This window comes from Hypomesus transpacificus, chromosome 10 (genome assembly GCF_021917145.1).
Source record: "Hypomesus transpacificus isolate Combined female chromosome 10, fHypTra1, whole genome shotgun sequence".
Taxonomy (NCBI): domain Eukaryota; kingdom Metazoa; phylum Chordata; class Actinopteri; order Osmeriformes; family Osmeridae; genus Hypomesus; species Hypomesus transpacificus.
In genome coordinates this window covers 10,718,175-10,742,677 of record NC_061069.1, presented here as the reverse complement: position 1 = coordinate 10,742,677, position 24,503 = coordinate 10,718,175, and the positions used below count along the sequence as shown (strand labels likewise).

The 24,503-nt window shown below is 40.9% G+C and overlaps 1 protein-coding gene across 1 annotated transcript in view; it reads left to right on the top strand.

Moving 5' to 3' along the window:
- The window catches only part of astn1 (astrotactin 1), a 110,970-nt gene that overhangs the window by 14,635 nt on the left and 71,832 nt on the right, over nucleotides 1-24,503 (top strand). The window contains exons 2-7 of the mRNA XM_047027646.1: nucleotides 5,189-5,376; nucleotides 11,313-11,706; nucleotides 12,737-12,886; nucleotides 18,129-18,275; nucleotides 19,408-19,575; nucleotides 23,652-23,736. Of these exons, the coding sequence (XP_046883602.1) occupies nucleotides 5,189-5,376; nucleotides 11,313-11,706; nucleotides 12,737-12,886; nucleotides 18,129-18,275; nucleotides 19,408-19,575; nucleotides 23,652-23,736 (1,132 nt within the window). The remainder of the gene's footprint in view (nucleotides 1-5,188; nucleotides 5,377-11,312; nucleotides 11,707-12,736; nucleotides 12,887-18,128; nucleotides 18,276-19,407; nucleotides 19,576-23,651; nucleotides 23,737-24,503) is intronic.

Genomic DNA, 24,503 nt, shown 5'->3' with positions numbered 1-24,503 from the left:
ATCTGCCCTAGCCAGGGAGCTGAGGCAGTATTGAAAATTGCCTTCGTTCTTGAAATCTCAGAGAGGACGTGATGAACTAGCACATGTGCCTTCATGCAGAGAGGGATCTAAGGGGGTTGAAGACTTACAGCAACTTCTCAAATGTAGGCATTTTCTGTAAAATAGTTACAGCATACTGTATCACCACTATTATAAATACCTGCTCTCATTGATTGCCAGAAACTGAACTTTTATGTGGCATATTCTAAATTCCAGGCCTCAGGTCACCTTTGTAGCTGTCACCTGTCGTTTCACTCCATGGGAATCCTTTTGTCTTGTAAAACCTCCTATTTATCCTCAAATCTTGCTTTGTCCTCATATATCATTAGAACTCATGGTAGTTTACTGGTGCAAATATAATCCAGGGAACTAATAGTGGATGCAGGTGGTAATAAGATCCCTGCAAACAAAATTAATTATTGTTACATGGCTGCTTTTTAGATTACCTGACAAAAACTGTATTTTTTACCAGTAAGTTCATCATATCCATTTCAAGAAAGCTTCCAGGCTATGGCAGATCTTTGTCTCGCTCAAACTTTTTTTGGGGGCCAGAGTCTGGAATTGAAAGGACTGTCCTCAGATTAGGTTTCTGCTGGTGTGATCTATGAACCGTGTCAGCTCACGGTCAGGGGAGGGCAGTACACTGACTCTACCAGCATACACCCTACGGAGGCACTGGCTGATGATAAGTTCATTGTTGGGCCGTCTGCGTGGTCCTGATAAGCCTGGGCGACAGACCAAGTCCGCAACAGAAGTTCTGTAAACTGGTTATGCCTGGTCAAACAGCTGCTCTCTGACACATTGTCGTCTGAGGGTCACTTTCTGCCTCGATTACAGCCTGATTTAATGTCATTTTGACAGTCATGATGGAGTTGAGGGACTAACTATGCAAGGATCCATATTGTACAACACTGATTTTGTCTTGGCTCTCTGTAATGTAGGTTTAGTATGTCTAAGTGCTATACTGGGTTACTCTGTCCATGACAGTATGGTACTATGCATATCCTGTTCCTTGCTTGAAGTCACTGCCCAGCATAAATAAATATCAAATGAACAGTATTTTTAACTCACTACTGGTAAATATAGAATATTCTATTGTGAATTGATTTTTTTGCTTGAATTTGATTGTATTGTAAAAATAATGTATATTTAGGATGAGAACTATGCTAAGCCTTCTCTGTTGTACCTGTAGCAGATATAGTGGCCACGGTCACAGTACAATCAAATTGGACATGACATAGTTGTCATGATATCTTGAGTTGATTGGATGTTTAAAAAGCACTGTATGGTATTACATGTATTGCTAGGTGTTCAGGTAGTCTACATGCAAAAAGGTATACCATATTTGTTTTTCTTGTCTTTCAGTGACTTGTTAAAGGATGATAGTACAGGTGCCTTTTATGTCAAATGAGCGATCCTGTTTTCTCTTGAGTGGATGTTCAGTATTATATTATGTACTTTGGGCCTTAAAAACTAGGCCTAACAGTTGACAAAGCATATTTGTATAGTTTCCCCACTATGATAAACACTTGATAGTGCTTGGCAGCCAACATATAATGCCAATGTGAAACACAAAGCAATCCTCCCTTGAAAGGACATTCTGAAGTAGTGAAGGTGACTTAAGATCCACAATATTCTCTCACCGTTTTTCTTCTTCTTTTCCCATTGCAACTTTGAAAGTAAATAAATTGTGCGCTATTAAAATTTAAATTAAATTCCTCCACGATGAGCTTGGGTAGGTTTATGCGTCTGCTATAGAGTACAGCTCACAGCATTAGTTGTTATTCATTCCAGAGCATACGATGTGTTATGTATTTGTTCTGCTCATTGCACTCCGTTTGTCATCTCAGTGGAGGTTGACATCCATTTGAATGAAGTTGGAATTAAGATGAGACAGCTCCTTTGTGAAATGTGATTTTGTATGTGAGGCCACTCTGTTTATCGTGGACCGAGGTGATGTTCCAGAGTTCATGCATCCGGATGATCTCATCATCTTATTCACAAGCACACACTGTTATGCCAAACACTGACGAAAAAGCATCCAAGTTTGCTTTCTCTTTTACGTCAGGCAATAATTCTACTCTGTGGGTGAGATAGAAAAGGAGTAAGAGCCCCAACACCCCTTTGAATAACTCCTCCCCCCTCCTTTTCAGACTCTGCCTGAATCATGAATCAAGTGTCCGGATCGTGTTCAAACCGTCCACCAAGCCATGCATTATACATTAGACCCTGGTTGGACTGCAATCTCCCGACCTTGGAGTTAGCCATTCGCCCGTCCTCTAAGCTGTATTCCATGCCTAATCATCAAACATGAAATATTAAACATGGCTTTAAAACTCAAACACATTACCATTAACCAGTGATCCTGTTTAATATGTGCAGTGTTGGATAGCTTGTTAGAATGAGACTGACTTTGATTGATTGCTCGGTTTCCTATTTCTAATTGGCATGGTCAAAAGACACACCTTGAAACGAGTGGGTGGGTGCCTTTGGATGTAGGCATATGCTCCCTTTTGAGCTAAATGTTTGTTTTGGTTCACGATTGATCAAGATGCACATTCTGCCAAGGGGATTCATCTGGGGAAAACAGTGTGGTCAGTCAGCTACAGAAAAATACTTTCACTCTTTCAGTCTTACATCTATCAGCTTGGTTTACTCTTTAGGTTTACTGTGATATGCTTATAAGACTATCCTGCTTGATCATCAAATGATCACAGCTATCAAAGATCTAGGAAAGCTGTACTGTATGTTGTGGGCCATCTGTGATGTGTACGTGGAATAAACTTGTTTCACACAGCATGCATACAACGTACAACACACATTGAACGTCTTTGACAGATCAGAGATTATAAGAAGAGGAGCGAGGACTCAACAATTTTACAGCTTATATGTGGTTGCACGGTTACCGATTTGCAGTTTAATATCTTTCTACTTGCCAACATGGGAGTTTATAAAAAATATATATTTATTGCGCCAGAAGCCAGGAATTTATTTCAGTCCTCTCTTGCTGGTGTACCCGGGAGCTATGAAAGTAGAAGGGCAGCTACTGACTCTGCAGGAGGATGTGAGTGGAATAGCATTGGCCTCTCCAGCAGTCCACTGCTGTTTAAACTCAGTACAAACACAGGCTCTCTCCATATGGCACCTTCCCTGCTGGGAAGCAAGCCTTTCTAAAACACAGCGCCAGACTGGAGTTCTCCCGTAGCCATAGCTGTCTTATCACTTGTGTTTGCCAGTGATCATTTCTGTAATACTTTCCTGTCTATAAAACGAGGTTCTAACGTGGCTGTATGCTGCTGCACCGTGTAAATAAAACGTGCAGGCCATCAAACAGTACTGCTTTTAGTTTTGACCTGAAGAATATAGCTTTTTGTAAAACCGTGGTTACATTTAGCTAAATTAAGCAGCTTTTTCATCTATCTTATATTGCCATGGATCAAGAAACCAAATCAAGATGTAATTTGAAGGCTGTATTTCTGAACGATGCCCTCTAGTTTGAAAGTAACTAGGAACTTGAGAAACGTTCAATCTGAGAGGGAAGGAAAGGTGTGTGGGTGAGGCAGAGAGGCAGAATGTTCCCAGAGAAGGAACATGCTTAACGGGATTTAAGTTACTTAAATCAATATTGTCCTACAATGAAACATTGAGAGTACAATCTCATTCTTTTTTTACGTCAGACACCATAGTACATAAACCAAAAATGAGCTTATTCTGAACAAATGGACAAGCCCTGCATATTTTGGTTTTGGTGTGTCTTTATATATATATATATATATATATATATATATATATTCATTTATTAGCATATAAAGCACTGTGATTATGTACGTTTATGAAAACATGTCGGCCCAACATGGTTAGAGCAGTCATCTGATTCATCCCCCATCAAAAGCGCAAAGGATACGTATCACATAACTGGAGCATAATGACACTGCTACAAACCTGGCACAGTGGCTTAACAAATACTTCAGTGCTGGAATGCCCTCCCAAATGCATAGTTGCAGTTAGAGGACAGCCAGAAGGATAACCTTCATGGTTTTCACATCAGAATAATGTTTCTGGTGTTCTTGAGTTTTTTTTTGCCTTCAGGCTTACATCTCAAAGATGTGTGTTCACTTAATAGTCATTTATTATTTCTGAGTTGGTGGAACTGAAGAGCAACTGCTCCTGTTTAACCGTCAATCTACATGCCCTCTAGTGACCAAGCATATTATTATTATTATAGCCTCTGCACTGGATTAGGAAAAGAGTATTGCTTTTCTGATGCAAAACAGACTGTGTATAACAGTGTGGCAAAGTGCAGAATTTAAATTGAGATTTGGATCAGAATGATGGTATTCATCTTCTAATGTGGCATCGTCTATTTGATCAAACTGTGTGGCTCATAAAATCATAAAGCTGATGGACCATCATCCGAAGATGTGTTTAAGAAAGATTCAGTGTTATTTCTCTCTAAAACACTAATAACAACTAAAGTGGGGGCTTCAGTGCATCTGCATGAGCCCTGGGATGTAGTATACTAATAGTGTGCTGTAATCAAATTACTTTGATCCATTTTGGTGCTGGTTGGTGGGCCTTTGCAGGGAGGCGATGGGCCTCATTAATAAAGCTCTCATGCTGAACCAGACCCCAGGGAGAGCGCCGTAAAAAGTGCCCTGTCACATTTGTCAGATAATTTGCATTTAGGTTAAAGCTAGGCCCCTTAATCTTATTTACTGGTCCCACTCCACTGCAGCACAGTGTCATCCGTTTGTGTCTGATAAAACTCTGGTATACTCATTCAGTTAAAAGTATTTGCACTGAGATTACAATTAAGACATAGTAGCTACCTTCACGCATGCACACAGGTAATGGTAATGGTAAAAGGGTAGGTTGATAGTGTATCGTTTTGTAAATGTATGTGACTGGAAACTATGCAGTGGTTACTAAAAAAGAGGTTTGGGTTGAAGTTTTCTTGTGGTCCTTTAGGTTGATGTGGGTTAAGGTGGAAGCATCAACGCTGCATAAACTGCTTACTATACTTAACAGCATCAAAAGAAAATGTCACGACCCATCGACACTTCTTAACTCTGTCTTCTGGTGAAGTACAGCACTGTCTGAAGAAACCGTGTCCTCTCTTACATCTCCCGCGTTCTGCTTTGCCCGACAGAGATCTCAGGGAACTCGGAGGACATTCCCCTCGTCCGATGGAGGCAGCAGTGGCTGGAGAACGGCACTCTTCTTTTCCACATCCACCACCAGGACGGCAGCGTCAACCTCCCAGGCCAGTCCCCCACCGAAGACCCTGCCAGCGACTCTGCGGAGGAGGAACTACGCATCCTTCACATCTCGGTCATGGTACTGTACTGAACTATGGGAGTCAGATGGCTGAGCGGTGAGGGAGTCGGGCTGGTAATCAGAAGGTTGCCGGATCGATTCCCCGCCGTGTCAAATGACGTTGTGTCCTTGGGCAAGGCACTTCACCCTACTTACCTCGGGGGGAATGTCCCTGTACTCAAGTCCCTGTACTTAAGTGACTAAATGTAAATGTAACTCATCTGTTAAGCATGAGGGTGGGGGCGCAGGGATGACGTCAGCAGGGGAAACATCTTCCCTTCAGAGGAAGACACAAACGCTAACAACTGAAGCCTAAATAGATTGCTAGGTTAGGTTGCACAGGTTTCACTCCTGGCTCAGGATATTTTATGCATGACCTCTAAACTCATGCTGCATGACTGCACGCAGCGTCATATCTCGTGTATAGAAAAGGTAAATGATCCTAAGTCCTAAAGATTTTTCACGATAATGGCCGGTTTCCATAGCCTGTGGGAATAGGCTTTTATTGGTTCTTTGATATGCATCATCCCAACCCTGCTTTCAGTTGCCCTTTTACATCCCAGATACATTACAACCTCTCTGTGATGGATTAGATAGATTTATATAAGGAAAATGCTAAACAAATTTGTATATGATTAGTCAGCTTCAGAAATATTGCCCAAAGCAAGATCCATTGTATAGACGATAATGTTCCTGTATGTTCACAGGCTGAATGTCAAATGATAGCCCGACCTTGAGTTTTGCATCGATGCTGTTCGTCCATTATCAAACGTCAAACAAGACCACTGAAAATAGGACAAACATTTGTATTCTGTGCACATAAATCTGAGTTTGGCCAATAGATGTCATTTCTCTTTCATCGTCCCTGACGCGGTCATCCCATCTTAAAAGGTTCTTGGCGATAACAGTCGTAAAGCTCTCTTGTCGAGGTGTGGATGAAGAAGGATTAGCATGCAGATAGGACAGACCTAGCAACAGATGGCCGCTGTGTTGCCGTGGAGCCCTCGCCACTCTCTGTCCCCTCTGCAGCTTGTGGCTCAGTCGGAGGGCCGCTCGGTAAATCCAGCTTCGTGTCACTTCGCCGGCTCCTGGTAGATACAAGGTTCCCTGGGACACCAGCATCACCTCTCTCTGTTTTTCTTTCTTTCATTCTTTCTTTTGTTTATGTCTTTCTTTCCCGCTTACTCTTTCTATTTCCCTCTGTTTCGCTCTGCCTCTCCCTCTTTTAACCCCACTTGTCAGAGAGCCATATTCCAATATTTGCCATACGATTCGGACTCGGGGAAATCAACAGCCTGCCCAGTTACGTTTCCATGTGGCCATTGCAGCCTGTCGGGCACAGGTCATTGCCTGGCTGCCAGACCTGCCGTGCAGCAGTTAAAGGCTCTTGGATGAACAAGTCCATCCTTATAAGCTTGAAATGAGGCCAGCCATATCTAGGGCTTGATCCCATGGTGAATCAAGTGCAATGAACCGCACCAAACTCGTCTTTTTGTGGCCAAAATGGGGATCGATCTTCTTTGACCCAAACCAGCTGCCATTTTACACAGCTACTGTACTGGCGATTTAACTTAATACATGTGATGGATAGGCACAGATTGCGCATTTAGTAAAACAAATATGAAACGGAATTCAGTATGCAATTTGTTTGTCTGCCTCTATTGAAGGAACAGTAATGATTAAGTAGACACTGTTGTATTGCAGTTTGGATGCTACAATCATATGCAGGAGGTTGCTTGTGTGCTGACACCTCCACAAGGTGACCAGTGTCTCCTCTGTTGCCCTGCTAGAGTATCTATAATAGATGAGTCACCTTGTGTACCAAGTGTTTCACCACAGGTGAGTGCCTGCCAGTTGAAACACATGTCCTCATCTCTCGCAGGCCCAGAGAAAGAGGCAGTGCCAGCAAGATAAAAGAACCTTTGATTGTCCCACAATGTATCACCACCTATGGAGGTCTTCCCTGAGAACACATTTCCCTTGTACTTTAGGAGTGACAGTGATGGATGAGAAGAGGATTGGATAAGTTAAGGCACAGGGTAGTCTTCAACACGTTACCATTCCAAAGCAATTATAATGTGGAATTAAGTAAGCAAATGATATGCAGTATAGATTGATCTGTCATGTTTGAACAAATCTGACACAATACCACAGATTTTTATATATCATCCAAAATGGTCTGGCATGTTGACAATAGTATGGATCAGAGCATTTTTTAATCAGTTCAAGAATTGCAACCCCGTCAAAAACTGAAAGGACAGGTTATGACTCTTACGATCTTTTAAGAGGGTGTGGAGTACATGAAGTTGATTGAATTTTAAAGAGGGGATTTAGGTTTGATAAGAAACAAGCAAATGGCCCATTTCACTGTGCGCTTCACAGATCTGGGTTGACAGTGGCTCATGCCCTAATCTGTTGCTGTTTCCCTTGGCTTAAAGTCTCAGACTATTCCCCCAGCTCTGTCTGACTGAATTCATAAATCCATATTTCGGACTTTTCAGTTTCAGTTTTTCATATTTATTTTCCATCTATACATATGAATATTTTAGCTGATGTTAAATACAAAGCGCTAAACAGACGCTAGCCGCAGCGTTCTCTGTGATAATAAGTTGTCTCTCAGTAGGGGAGGAAAAGGTTGAGTTTCTAAGAACTTGACAGCCTTCTATTGAAAAATAGGATGCAGACACAGGCGGAAGATTCCTTTATTTTCAAGTATAATGGACAAGCGGATGATTCAACAAAGTGAAATATGATAGGAGAGACTGTGGATAAGATGCTCTCTTGAAGACGTACACGATAATCCCTTCCTTGAAAAACATAATAAAGAAAATGACGAAGTAGTTAAGCCTCGGCCAGCTTCCGTCTTTATAAACAACCTCTTTTCCTCAAGGCACATCCTCTGAAGCCTGTACTTGTGCTGTAAGTGCCTGATAATACCTTGTTTTATGACTGCTCACACCCGGACGGATGGCCCGTTTCCTCTTGCCATTGTCATTTACTCCACAAATGTTACCCAGATCTAATAAGGCCTATCTGGAAAGCAGACATGCAATGACCCGGCCATTTATGCAAGCCCAAGTCCCTGCACTTGACATCTGGTATGGCTTCAAAAAATCTGATATGTGCAAAAGATTTAAAACAGATCTTAATCACACACAATCAAAGAGGAACTCATGCATCCACCAGGAAGGAACCTACAATTGAGTTATAGTAATCAACTCTTTTTTATTTGTCTTCTTTGAAGGTTTTAGGCTAGTTTAAGTGCAGCCCTCTGTGACATTGCTTATAAAAAAGTGGTTATATAAATACAATTCGATTTGATTTAATCTTAACAACTTTTTTGAGATGTATACATTTGTGGAGGCTGTGTGGCAGATTTAGCAGGTGACATGTTTTGTATTGAACCTGACGATTTCAGATAGCTCTCAGGGTGAACTAATCATTGTGTTACTGAGTGAAGCATTATAGAAAAGCTTTAGTAAAACATATTTTGTTTGTTAGTATGGTAAATTTGCTTAGTTATGGGATATCTGTTCATGTGGATTGTATGTTTAGCTTACGCAAAGTATGAACCTCACACTTACACAAAGCATTCACAGCTACCCGTTAATGAGTCCTTATTCTGTCCTGGCGTCGGTTCAGTTTTGGAAATGGATGGATAAGTAAAAGCCTGCCACGTTCTCATTGACCTCCTCTCGCAATTACTGTAGCACATTCAAAAGCAAGAACACAGAGAGGTTTACTGAAACGTAAGAGGTGATGTAAACAGCAAACGTAACCAAACACATGTCCTCATCATCTGAAATAAACTCCACATTACAGGAAGTATAGATGTATATATAGATTACAGGAATTAATGACATATTATGCTGTATAATTTGTCATACTCGTTTGAATAAGACAAGACTGAAATATTTGTTTTCATTAAATATTCTATATTGAATTGAATCAATTACGTTTATACCATTAATAACCATTTCCCATAGGAAACACTCTGCTGTGTTTGTAATGGAATTTTTACATTTTCAATTTTACTGTGTCAGACTCATAAAACCTTTGGAAGAAAGTCCCATTAACTGTCAAAAGCATCCAATTTCATATGGAGTCAACCAACAAAACGCAGAACCATTTACCCTCGAGTCAACAAAAAAATCTCTGCTTGTCTGTCTGACATCTCCTCATGGATGTCCTCCTACCACTTATAACTGGATCCAGAGCTGCTCTTCATCCCTGCCATATCCTCTTTGGCACTAGAGCTCTCTGTGTTAGCCTCCCGCTTGTCAAGAAACCCAGGCATCATCCTCAAGACAACCTAGATTTCAAGAGACACATTTCTCGCACGACGCAGACATATTTCCTACACAGCATAAAGAGAGACATGACCAAGTCCTCAACCCAGTTGCTCGTCCAGGCCACACCTCTCAGCCGTTTTGACTACTGCAACTCTTTCGTCTCCGGGCCAACCGGCGTGTGCCATACGCCCTCTGCAGATGGTTCCGGAATGCAGCCACTTTCCTCATGTACAAGCTCCCCAAGTACTCACACACAACTCCCCTGCTGAGATCGTTCCACTTGCTGCCGGTCTCCGCAAGGATCAGGCACAAATCAATGACACTTGCCTATGCTGGTGCTAACAGTACTGGCCCTGTTTACCTCCAGGACATAATCCAGCCATACGTACCGACTCAGGCACTTCGGGTCGTCTTGTGACCCCTTTGCAATGAAATAAGGGTCCTCGCACCCCCAACATGTGGTGCTCTCCGTGCCTACGGTCCTTCTACCGTGGTCTCAAGACCCTCCTCTTCAAGCTCCACTTTGAATAACTTCTTACATTTTTCTGCTCTGCCTAAGGACGTCAAAAGCAGCACTTTGCATTTGTGATCCTGTAACACTATTTGGCATGAAACTGAACTCACAAGATGTCGATGTTAAGATATACTTAATGCTATATATTTTTGTATATCATTGTTTTTTTCTGCTGCACTGTAAGAGGCACGTGTGTAGTGTATATTCTGTTGATAAATGGCATAATTCCAGCTATTAGGTCTACCCTACTATTCAAACATTGTCTCCATTTGTACTACAGTAAGTAGATTACCGAACCGAAGTTATGTCATCCTTTGATGTTTGGCTTAGTGCTATTGGCTCTATAAGAAATTACAGCCTCCTTAGTTCAATCTTTGATTCCCTGCAACGTACAACATTATTACACATGTTCTCTGTCCTCTGCTTTCATGCTTGGTTTTCAGTTTATGGTTTGATTTAAGTTTCTTTCTTGTTAAGGTAAAATTTATTCAGTTGACTACCAATTGTATTTGTCCTGTATTCCCCCAATTATTAGTGTAGCTATCCAAATAGACTTGTGCAAAACCAGTCTGTAATTGGCTCTACGAATGGCTCCTCCAACATTAGGTTGTGGTACTGTAGGCATTTCAGTTGCATTGGAATCAGTGGTGGACATGTTCTGTGAATATAATACTAAAGTATCAAAATTATTCCATAGTCCTTTTTGACCACTGTGCATACTGTTTTGCTGCATAAGCGACCCATATCACACTTTCAATTTAATAACCTTGATTATGCAGAGTAGGCAAACAATAATGTAAATTACTTTTACTTTTGACTTAATGTAAAATCAATTCAAGCAGGTAAAGCACTTATCCTTCTCTATGTAAAGGCTACCTTCTGCTGTTAAAGTGGGATTCATCCATTTCAGAGACTGATGGAATTAAACTCCCCATATTTATTTTCATCAATGGGTGTGTCTTTTGTATAAAAATAGATATAATCATCAGTGCTGTTTAGCCAAATATTTGTATTAGTCTTAGAATTTGGGTGTGAGTTAGTCTTAGAATAATTCTTAGAATTGGAATTAGAACGTATTTGTTTCTGTTGGGGAAACTGAGTCAAGTAGGTTCAAGCTTTCACACTGTTTGCCTCTGTCTGTTTGTTTGCAGGGGGGCATGATCGCCTTGCTTCTGTCCATCCTGTGCCTCGTCCTCATCCTCTACACCCGCAGACGTTGGTGCAAGCGCCGCCGCGTGCCCCAGCCTCAGAAAAGCGCCAGCGCCGAAGCGGCCAACGAGATCCACTACATCCCCTCGGTCCTCATGGGCGGACAGGCCAGGGAGAGCCTCAGGAACTCCCGTGGCCAGGGCCACAATTCCAGCGGCACGCTGAGCATCCGAGAAACGCCCATCCTGGATGGCTATGAGTATGACATCACAGACCTGCGGCATCACCTGCAGCGTGAGTGCATTAACGGGGGAGAGGATTTCTCCAGCCAGGTGACACGCACTCTGGACTCCTTGCAGGGCTGCAATGACAAGGCTAACATGGACCTCACACCTGGTGAGTTGGTACAGTCCACAAAGAAACACGCACAAACACGTTTGCTATCATACAATGATGTCGAGGACATATTCACACACATCTATTAAACAAGTGATATTTGTTGTTGTTATTAGTTAGTTAGCCAGTAGTACACAGTATATACTGTACATTATATACTGTAAATGCGTATATCTGACAAATGCGATTACTTGGCCTGCAGTAGAAAACAGAACATTTAGTTAAAAATGTATATTTGGCAACTGGTTAAGGGATACTCTGCACTTATTAAAGAGTCTATGTCTATGCTTGTCCATAAGTGTAATGAATAGTACACATAAACTGTTGAACATGAATACAGTGATTGCCTGAGCATGTTCTCACTAGACAGCTCAGTATTGTCTAGTCGGCCATCTGTGTTTATATTTCCACTTTTATTTGATTCAAATGTTAAAAAAACAGTTTCTGTTCAGTATATGGAGACCCTGATGTAGGCTAACTGAACTGGGTATTAAGAATGAACTTAAATATTCAAAGGATTTTGTTTAGGAAATATCGTAATTTGTCATCAGTGGACCTTAGAATTTAGAACAACCCCGCTGAGAAATATGGCCCAGCAGTGATGTGGAACACCCACAGAATTTCAATTAGTAGTAGACATACTTACTCGATTCAGAAGAGAAATAAAGACTCTTAAAACGGATTTGATCTAAGACAGCATGTTTGTAAGAGAACACAAATATCCCTGGAGGTTATTGAAGTGGGCTAATGCCATGCCTTCCACATCCATTGGGACATGCAATATCCTACACCAATAGAATATGCTATAGTATGAACAAATTATATTTGAAGAGAAGTAAGATGTTGAGTAGACTAAATCAACAACTCGCCAGTGGAGTAATGCAGTAGTCTCCCTACAGTTGCAAAATCAGCCAGTTAGTCTACCATTTCATCCTTAAAGGTACTGAGACTAATTCAAATATAAGCTTTTGGGGTACCACTATTATAATTCAACTGCTGAATATTTAATGGCGTTTTCTATCTCAATCAGTAACTGACAACACAAAGCTGTCCCTGATGAACAAATACAAGGACAACATGATCGCCACCAGCCCCATAGACAGCAACCTGCAGCAGAACACCCTGCTACCTCACAACACGTCCACCAGCCAACGCAAACGCCTATCCAGCAACACCCGCGGTAAGTCCCCATCTCCTACTCTGTGCTCCTAGCTCCCATTCCAGGCCCTCCTAATGGATGTTCTCCCTGACAGGAGGAAACATTACAACAACAAAAAGGCCATGTCATTAAAAGGAGATGTCTGGTCCCCTGAGTTGACCCCTGGATAATAATCCACTGTGTCACATTGCCCACAGCATGTGTGAATGGTTTATTTAGAGGCTACGGAAAGCAATTTTTGAGTGTTAGGGTGGAGGGTAAGGGGGATCAGAAGAATAATGAAGTGGTTCTGGAACTACTAGCTTAGATTTATGTGACAATATACATGAAGACAAATTGTCTACCATACATAGTCAGATATATGAACCAGCTATGGGTTTATAATAGTTACATGAGTCTGGCCTTGGAAAAGCCTCTGAATTGATGGGAAGATTGACATACATTATTTGTATAATGACAATTGCATTTATAGCTTATTAGTAATTAGTGTGAAAACCTGACCTTACATTACTGCTGTAGTTGTAATGTTTCATTTTTTCATAATTCTTTATGTGTATCCTACTTTGTGACTTTCTCTTGTAAAATAATGTCCCCTTTTTCTCTCTGACCTTGACTGGAAACTGGCCGTCACACACCTGCAATGGCTTTCTGCTCCATAATGAGAAGCCAAATCAAAGCTCACTCAGGAAGAGAGAGAAAAGACCACAAACCTTATTATATCAAGAATGGAGTTTCAGAAGAAAGACCTGTGTACCCGATACAATTGAAACCCTCAAGTTCCAGTTTCATTCGGTATTCCAAGTGCTGTGAGGCAAAACAGTTTCAGGACCAAACTAAATGTGCTGAAGATCCAATCTGTTAGCTCTTAATTTAATGCAATAATAAAAGCATACCATGTCTGTAGGGGCCATCGAATGGTGATTTTCCTCTGCCTCTATGTCTGTCTGAGTTATACAAGGCCTTTGGTCTTTTAAGCAATCTTTGACAGCCCTTTGGCTGCAGTGAGAGAGGATAAAGAGGTATAGATAGAGAAAGAGAGAGAGGTTGTAGACTTCAGAATTAAACATACAAACATTTGCATATTTTTCATATTCATTTAGTTCAATTTGTTTGTTTTGGAAGCACCAGAGGACGAATCACAGGCTAGAGGAAAAAAAAAACTGGCACATTTATTATCCTGTTTTTTCAGCTCTTGATGTTGAAATGGTGGGGATTGAACTCCCATGTGACTTTGTTTTTCCCTTATTACAAACCCCTCAGTGTCTCCATGTATCCATGTTCTCAGTCCAGTATGGAAGGAATAAGGATGACTAACCCTATGATTATGTTTTCTCATCTAGGCTATTGTTTTTGTTTGGCCTTGCTTTTAAATCTATCTGGTAAAATATGCACATTAGAGCTTTTGTTATTCCCAAAGGACAGTTAATATCTCAAACTGTATGACTGGAGGTGCTTAAATGCTTAAAATCCTGATACAGTGCAACTGTTGACAACATGTGACAGACTTGCTTAATGACAGACTTGAAGGAGAATAATACGATTCTGCTGTCTTATGGTGCAGCTGTTGTATTCTTGGTGTGTTGTCTGAGTCTCAGAGGGCCTTTCTTCCTCTTGTTACGTCGAGCCCATCAGTCGGCTCTTGTCATTAAAGGGGAATTGGAGGCGGGCTCCAAAAATCTTTTCACTGCGTTTTTAATTAAGGAATATAATAACGTTGAACAGAGAGTATGATGAGGTAGTTGCGTATGAATCACAGAGACTGTTTTTCACATGTTTAAGAACCTGTTAAATCCTCTCCCAGTTGTAGCTTCCAGGCAACTGATCAATTGATACGTCCGAGTCAGTTGAGTGCAGCTCTGTCTACAGCTGTTGTTACAGCTCTGTTATTTGTTTTGTTTTGGGTAGCGTGCCACAGAGCTCTTCTCTCAGTCACCAGAGATTGACATTCCGGTGTCATTGCAGTTGGTCCTCCATACTAAATCAAGTTGCAGTCCTCTCAAAAGCTGAGACCGAAAAGAATTTCTGGTGTTGTCAGAGCGAAACGTGTGTGCCCTGTCGTGAATTCCAATTACCAATCAACGCCTCGTGTTGAATATTCAGGAAAGCACACACATTATTCGTCAACAAAGACATGTGCACCTTTTTGGCCCCTGCCTAATTGCTGAGGCTTACATGTCCTCTTTAGCTGCTGCAGAAGGTGTACCCTTAATTGTTTTGAAGGTGCTTCCTTTCTCTGTGTTTCTCATACAAAAAACTAACTTGCTCTCTATTTTTTGTGTCCTCTAAAAGCTTGTTTTTCTCAGTCTAAAGTTGTGCAGTATACGTTTCACCTCCTCATAAGGATAAGTTATTTGCTTGAAGACACATTGGTCGAACAGAAACATGTTTGTGAAACATGAGCCTACAAAGACATATTTTTTTTACACGTTCTTCCATTAATATCTAATATATAAGGGACCTACTGTACAGTATCTTTTGTTTGCTAGTGTTCCTGTATGTGCGGATTTGAATATTATTTCTCTATATGCGAAAACATTTTTAATAATTAATTTGGCTTTGGCACTGCACCATAGGAGCACCCCAAGCCTTAGCTGTGAAGATTATTATTTGTGCTTGCAGCATGTCAATGCCCTTCAAAGGAAATGCCACTGCAATGCTGTCGTCAGAAAGGCCTGCTCCATATCTTAGTTTCTTGAGGTGTAGTATGGTGGACTGTCATGATTGTCACCAATATTTACTCTCAACCATTGTTTTGGGAGGAATCTTCTCTGGCATAATCATACAGTAGATAATGCCTTAGTTTAGATTTTCAACACCACTGTCAGGATACATTTTGAATGAATATGATGATACAAGGAACTCCAACTGAGGCTGCACAGCTTAAAGCTGTGTTCTGTTTGTCTGCTTACTTTGTGATAGCTGGTCCAGTAACCCTTGTTACATTTCCCTCTACATTTGTAATAGCTGTGCCCCCACCAAATGTGGGTTTGTTGAAATCCAATCCTGTGGGTATACCGAGTTATTCCCTTGTTCATTATTTCCTGTTCAGATATAAAATTGTCTCGATCTGAATGTTTGAAGAGAGAAAAGCAGGTTGAATGCATGGGATTATTGCCCCCTGTTTTAAATTGGGCCAGTGACAGTTTTCCTTTCTCAGTTATCTGTGATGGATCATCAATATGAAGCACAAACATGGAATGGCACAAACAAAATTATACCCCAAACAGAGTCTGCATTCTGTACCCAAACCCATGGCCTGGTCTTGTCCTGTCTCCCTCCCTCCTGCAGGGTAATGACAGCAGATGTCCTTTGCTCTGCTGAGGAAAGGACAACCATGTTGCTTCATCAACTTTTTATCCATCCCAATATAAAACCTCTGGTGTATTTAGTTTCTGTGCCTTCCATATTGAAATCTCATAAATGGGTTTGTATTAATCAGATCCTAAGGAAAGAAAGAATGTACACAAGTTAGATGCTGTTTGTAAAGACAGATCGATACCAAGTGTGTCCGTAATCCTATTTTGTGGGTGTATCAAAGGCCATTAACATTTATACATACACGAGGAGAAGATTATGTCTCCCCGAATTGTTTTAGCATCTTGTATGCACAATATCTGTCTAGTTTATTTGGACTACTTCACTGCAAGCATTGGCCTTACACTTCGAAAAGTGTAGCAAAGGTCTGTTCAAGTCAATGGTTTTATAATAAATCTTATCATTTCATTTGTCTCACCTTGACTGGATTTCCTTGAACGGAATCATTGCAACTTCCATCTAGATTAAATATTTAAAAAATAATCCAGTAACATTAAACAATGTCAGACTCCTACCATACCACACAACGTCTCTATTCGAAAGCACCGCAGAGGAGCTTTTGATGCCGTTGCCACATCAGCAACAAAGAGGAGACAGGGTCATTTTAATGCATAGTTTTGTATGAATCCCACAGCGGGTTCGACCTTCTTGAACCCAGACGGTGACTCTGGCACAGAGGCCGACAGCGAACCCCAGCTGACCTTTTACACTGACCCCAACCGCAGCAGGCGGCGTAGCCGAGGTATGCGAAACGGTAATGCCAACAGCGCGTGGGGCTCAGGGGGTAAGAGGACTTAACTAAATATACACATCTCATCTGTACCATCGCATGGTGACCGAGGCAACATAGTCAGTAGTCTTAAAACTATGACAATTTGTGGATTTTTGACATTGCTGGTTGTGTATGTAATGTTACAAATTGTCATGCATCGAGTGATTTTTATCGTTTTTAGATTTGCTGAATATTTATTGATGTGTTTAATAAAAAATCCATATGTATACCAATTCGCTGTCAAACTTGATAACAACACTGTATTGTAATTACTGGTATGCACATGCACTGTGTGTCATGTATACGCATGCTATGTCTGCTGTGCTGTGTTGTGTTGTGGTTTCCTAGTGTAGGGTAGGAGAATGGCTGTCAAACTCCAGGCTCTGTTCTGCCATACACCTCCGCCTTTAAAACACCTCCAGCCCAATTAAGCCCCCTTCCCCTGCACAGGTTTCATAAACAAAGAAATCCAAACGTGCAGCCAACACCTTTAATTAGCGAAAGGTTTAAGAATAGAGAATGTGTTTGCACTTCCTCCTCTGTATGTGAACTGCGATGCCGATAATCTTTTTTCAAACTAAACACAGTGACTTCATTGTAAGATACAAGTGTTGTTTTTGGTACTAAATGTAAAGTGGGCATTACCCAGGTATCTTTCTTAGTGAAAAGGTGGAAGATAGAGAATGGATTACTGCTCATTTTTTACTTTATCCGGTGTAGTGGGAAATTAAATATCAAGAAATTCTTTCAAAGAAACGTGATGAGTTAATATATCAAGATTATGTGTGTGCGTGTGTGTTAGTTTTTGTCCTCTTTATTTAAAAGTCTAACAGATTAACTTTAGTATTGCTGCCTTCCTGTTGGCGAGAAAATGCAAACGAGAAGGCAAATACCCCTCTGAACCATTTTCATTTTGTGTTATTTTTCGGTTTTCCATAGTGCTACAGTGGCACTGTTCAAAGGTAAACTCTTATCTCTGCGCCAGTGAGCGCAGGCAAGCCAAATCTCCCAAAGGCCAGTGGTTTGATCCAGAGGTCCCTTTCATGGGCCCTAAGCCCAGTGATAGCTTGTTTGTGAGCAGGTCCCTTGTGGAAGTGCAGAGAAGAGGAAATAAAAAGTGCGGTCACTGCTTCAAATACCTCATCTTTGTTGTCTACCTGTCTCTTTCACCAGCAGGTTCCCCACGAAGCCCCATCAATAAGACCACCCTGACTTTGATCAGTGTCATCAGCTGTGTGATCGGCCTGGTCTACTCCTCACACGCCTCCTGCGGCCTCAATGTCCGGGTCATCCTCCACGTTCCGGAACACCTCATCGCCGATGGTAACGCCCTCCTAGAATTCCCCTTGATGGTTATGGCTGTTCCAGACCCCTTAGGACTACACTGACCTTTGCGAAGCTCTTAGGGGAGTTCTTTGTAGTATTGAACAGGTCCCAACTTGGTTAGCTTTCCGAGGTAAATGCGAGGTCGATGACTCGTCTCTTTCCCCTAGTGAGTCCTCAGCAGATGTGCCTTGAAAGCATCAAAGCACATTCAGGCCAGGTCACAGTGACCACCCACCGCATCATCACTCTTCCTCTGTACCTTCTGAGAGGTTGGGATCATCTTGCTAATGAATTTCAATGTAACACCTGCAGAACAGCACTGCGGGGCCAAGTACTCGCTCTTGGCTCATTGGCATTTTTCAGCTATCACGGGAGCGAGCTGGCAGTGCAGATATATTATAGACTGTGACTTGCCTCACTCATCTATCATTTCAGCTTTGATTTGATTCCGAGCTCCAGCATATTCCGTGTGTGTGCTGGGCGAAATTAAGATTCCAGGAAGCCAGCCAGAGGGAGCAACTTTGAAAGGGGAGATGAAAGATTGCACATTTGCCTTTTGAATTACAAAACTCGGATCGATTTAGAACGTGTCCATAAATGTCTACACAATCTTATCAGATGTAATTTGATGTCATGGTGAGGCTGATGAAAATCTGAGTTTTTTTTTTACTGTGGGAAACTATTTATGCAACAGATGTGCAGAGTTCTTCAAAAATATTGAAATTAGTTACAGGAATGGGAAGTCACACTCGTGTCCCCCATTTTCACATCAGGGAAAGCCTTTTTCTCACAAATGTTATTTTCTTTTATTGGCATGTTATAACATCTACTACTATAGGGGGTTTAAAGCAAAGCAGCAAGCAACGTTGTTGTGGATTTCCTGAAGGACTGTTCTGTGCTAGCAATACACCAAACAAATAATAATTCTTGTAGTACAATTGTCATATAGGAAACATGCATTTGAATTGTGTTTAGTAACCTACTTTTGATTATTGTTGTTCAATTATTGGCATACTGTTACAGTGGAACATCCACTTATTCACATCCATGTTAAAAAGACTCAATGTGAGACTATCTCCATACAAATGAATCCATTGTTGCTTTATTTTTTCCCCATGGTGGCCCGAAGGGTCCAGATTCATCTTGCTGCAGGGCAGTCAACTGGACGCATCTGATTGGCTGAACCCAGCGCAGGTTTTGCTCTACTACCAACAGAATGCCAGCGGGCCCTGGATCAATGAGCTGTGTGGACGTCGGATTCTGGACCCCTGTGAACACCAGTGTGATCCTGACACAGGTAGCAACACTGGCTGCTTTAAGGATTTTATTGTCAGGTGCACAGAACAACACAAGGTCAGATTGGGCACTGAAATTCTTGGGACAAGACAACGCAAAGCAACTTAGCATAAGATAACATATAAGTACAAAAAACATAAATTACATCTATGATAAGCTTAAATAAAATGAATTAAAACAAAATTGATAATAAACATCCTAAACTCTAATACACATAATTACCTATACTAACCTTATGGACCTATACTACCCTAGAACAGACCAACTGTCGTCTTGGGACGACTCTTGGTTTGTAGGGATGAGTATAGCTCAGTGGTTAAACATTTGGCTACAAATCAAGAGGTCTCAGTTCTAATCTGCAAAAGATCAGCAAAACGCTGTTCAAAGAGTTGTGGGCCTGCATCTGACATCATCCTATCAGCCTGACAAACCATTTAGGTGAATGAAAAAAGTAAAACATTGAACTGAGGAACATTGTAAAACACTGACTTCAGTAGCCTGACTTGCATGTGCACAGTAACTTAATATTCCTTAACAGAACCATATCGTAGTTCAGACCCTTGCTACTGACACAGTTGGAACAGTTTGAGCTGAGCACCAGTGAAAAGGACAAGAACACATGAAATATGTACAACATTTATAAAAAAGAGTTTCTCAAGTGAGAGGACAGGCAGAAGACTGACATTATAAGAACATAAATATTTAGCGTTACATTTACATTTATGCATTTAGCAGACGCTTTTATCCAAAGTGACTTCCAAAAGCTTTACAAAAGTGCATAGATCACTGATCATAACAACGAGATAGCCCCAAAAATTGTGGGTAGCTAAAACATGAAGCATACACTGTAAAAACTAAATAAGTCCCAAAGGGAAGATGGGACGCTCTGGATAAGAGCGTCTGCTAAATGACTAAAATGTAAGAACCATAAGAGCATGTAGTTGAACAGGTTACAATTAAACAATTTAACAACATGAACCTTAAAAAAGTGCAAGGGTGTACCTGTTGAAAAAAGCAAGCAGCAAAAATATATTACACAGTGAGTATAGTAGTTTTAAGTCAGTTACAACTAACCAACAAGAGAACCAAGTCTCTCAATAAGAGTCATTGTGATCCTGGAGGAAACATCAGGTCCAGCCAATCATTCTTAAGTACCGTTGTACTCCTAGAACAAGTGCATCTTGAGCCTTTTCTTGAAGGTGGGGAGACAGTCAGTGTCTCTGATGGAGGTGGGGAGTAGATTCCACCTTTGGGGGGCCAGACAGGAGAAGAGCTTGTGTTGGGACCGGGCGCTCTTGAGCAGTGGGACCACCAGACGGTGGTCAGAAGAAGACCGTAGGTGGCGGGTGGGGGTGTAAGGCTGGAAGAGAGACTTGATGTAGTCGGGATGTCAGTACCAGGGTCTTGAATCTGATACGGGCCATGATGGGAAGCCGTTAGTGTTTCTGGAGAACTCACATACACCCACATTGCAAACCATAGTGTGAACAGTAATACATGAATAGTCTTCATGAATAATTTTGCTGTAATTATTGAGCTACCGTTCCTGTAGGGAATTAAACAGAATGAAATAATTTACCATCACTCGTTAACTGATATAATTGTGGTGTGCGTCTATATTTTCATAACTTGACCTAAAAATAAATTCTCCATGAATGGTGTTGGTGGTAAAGCAATGCTTGCAAGGACTCTGTAACCAACAACATATGATGATGAAAATGCATTTTTTATTTATCGTCTAAACAAGTTGCAGTTGCAGGCACATTTTCGTTCCAACGAGTGTTGGGTAAGAAAGAGGATGCATCTTATGAAAATAACATGCAGGTATAACCAATTCCACAGTAGTATCCAGACATTTTTCAAGATGAAAACGCACACCCGTGAATAAAGCCAATATCAGTGGAAACTATCATTTCATACAATATAACCCCAGAAACAGATCATCACCAAAACATTAAAGAAACTATACTGTTACCGTTGGTTTATTAGATCAGGGGCAAAATGTTCATACTTGTGAATGAATACCCATTATTCGAAATGGGTATTCATTCACAGCGGTTGCACCAAGATAGTTAGTAATGACGGGGCACCATAGACTCTCCAGTTGTCAGTAGAGGCTAATATCCCGTGTTGCAGATATTTTAAGAGAAGTTCTGTGTTTGTGTCTGTTATTCAGTTTGCAGTGTGCTGAAGAGAGAATTCTGAGACCCTAAATGAATCCAAAAGAAGTCAGACCTCTGGGATATTTGCCTGCATTTCTTGAAATGTAATACATCATTTGAGGCTTCTGCCCCTAAAAATGAAATATAGAATAGGAAGCTTGGTGCAATGCTTCAATAATTACATTGTGTTTTTCATATGATGCATTCTTAATGAAACCTCTGCGTCCTGGGAAGGAGATTGCAAGGTGCCAGATAGCTACAAGATGGCCTCAACTCAATCCTTTTTGAGCTGAAGATACTGATGAAAACTCAGATGGGTTGCGACAATTGGAAATATTAAAAGAAGGTGAATTTAAATGACACTTTGAGGATCTTGTAGGTTTTGACGGTGCAATTTGCTCGGCATCTGAGACATTGTTTATGTGAACTCTGGGTCATTTGAACTGAAATGATAATAAACTAATTAGCAGTCCACGGATGATGGATCCCAAAAAGCAATCATTTAACGAGTTTTTGACACAAGCTATGATGTCATACCGCTGATAGATGTTTTCTTATACAATCCATGTCCCCCATAGTATATTTAACAAAGTACCAATTACATATCAAGTCAAATGTGCCCATTTGGAGCTTTGCCAACAGCAGTGGATAAGCAGTATCCAGTTGTGTGCACAGGGCAATAAGAGTAGGTACTGAACCCTTATGAGACAAGGTTCAAACGGTGCTTGCAATGACAAAACAACCACACAATACAGAACCATATGTGCATCGCATTTCTATGGTAGACAAAAGCTTAGGACTAGGTGGTGTCATTGTGTAATCAGGTAATATATTAGTTATGAGTAAATGTACTAGTTAATGAAATGTTTAATAGCTGCGTTCATAATAAATGCTTTAGAATGTCTACAAAATTGTGTCATTATGTGTTCTTAATTATAGTTATGTAAATATACAGTGTGCTTTATACTCAATGCAATTAAAACAAAAAAGCCTAAGGGTTTACTTTCAGTCTGATGCAGAGTTTGAGATGAACGGGCACAGTATAACAACCTCTTAAGTAGGTATATGTGGAGTTTTGTATATTTATGTAATTTCATGTCTTTCATGTCTAACCTAAAACAATTTTCTATCATTGTGTGAGACAAAAACAGTACCACAGTAACTACAGGAGGGTAACTCAGTTTGAAGCAGAAACGTACAGTCCTAGTGTAAAAAGACTTGCCAATCTTTTAGCATAGATTGTCCCTTTGCTAAGACAACAAATCTTTGTTTAGGCCACAATAAAGAATTACCTCAACATCCATTAACAAATTAATTTCATGACGTCATTGTCCTCCATGCTGATATACAACTGCGGTGTTAGCATGACCCTCTAAGTGAAGCGATTTACATTTGTCTCTCACACACACATACACACCCCAGAGATACTGTCCTTTCCCCTACTCCTTGTGGAACACAGACCCTAGGATGTCAGTAAGTCACAATGAGCATCCCCTTTGTTCCGGCTGAGTTTCCTCATCAATCTTCCTGAGTGAAGTTGGGGCAACTCCTCTCCTGTGTGCTGACAACAGCAAGATGTGCTCCAGTGTTTCCTGATGGCTCTAATAGCCTTCGCAGATCTGGAGACTGATGGGACGGAAAAACACACGCACACGCGTCTTACCAGCCCACGCAAGCAGGCAACACCGGGAGGTTACATAGAGAGTAATCACAGGCCACAACTAATTGGTCAGATGAGGAGTCTGAGAACGCCACAGACTGGAAGCTTATACAGCACCTGTCTAGTGCTAATAAGTTTTAAGTGGATTGAAAAATAGAAAAACACAAATCAAAAGAGTGACAAGATGGTTCCATCGTCATTCTCTTAGCATTGCCCTTTTGAACTGTGTTAATTGTTTTTCCTGTCTTGTCGTAGGTGATTGTCTCTGCCTAGATGGCTATATGAAGGACCCGGTCCACAAGCATCTTTGCATCCGCAATGAGTGGGGTCCAAATCAGGGGTAAGTAAAGATAGAGGAGGTGTGAAATGCATTTCACGATACAACCTGTTGCCGATTCATACTAAACCGACGCTAGGGAAAATTAAGATACCGTCACCATTCATCCTGAAGACCTGTTTTGTACTAGAACTGAAGAGCTGTTGAATTTTGATATAATTAAAAGTATAATTAGAGATATCAAGAGAAACAACTTAACTCAATCTAGCCAATTTTCACTTTTTTATTTTGCTGTGTAAAAATGTAATCACTGGTTATAATTGAGTAGTAATTTCATTAGCACATGGTTTTGCCAACACTTCACAAAATTATGTTTGACATGACGCAAGTGCAAAGTAAAAAAGCTGTGTCTAAAATGAATTGAATCAACCTTTTGATCTGCGTCATACTGTATACACAGGTCTTTAAACATGAGTCTGTGAACAAGGCTCACCTGCGTTTTAACTATGTTACTAGGACGGTGTGAAGGGGGATATGAGGCTGTGCTTGCCAGTTAATATCTACATGACTGCTTTTTGCTAACATTTTCAAAGCCATTCCATTACAGCAACTTCTTGGCTAAATAACAGGTGATAAACAAATATGAAACCCCTCAAAAGTAATTGCTAATTGGATTTGTTATCTTCTCAGAAGCATTTCATTTCAAGTCTGACAGTTGTGAAAATGTACTGTATTTCAAAAGTAAATGTAATCTTTGTAATTTAATTGGGCGACAGATGCGTGTATGACAGTAGAACACTGAAAAATAAACTTCTCTTATCTTTCTGCAG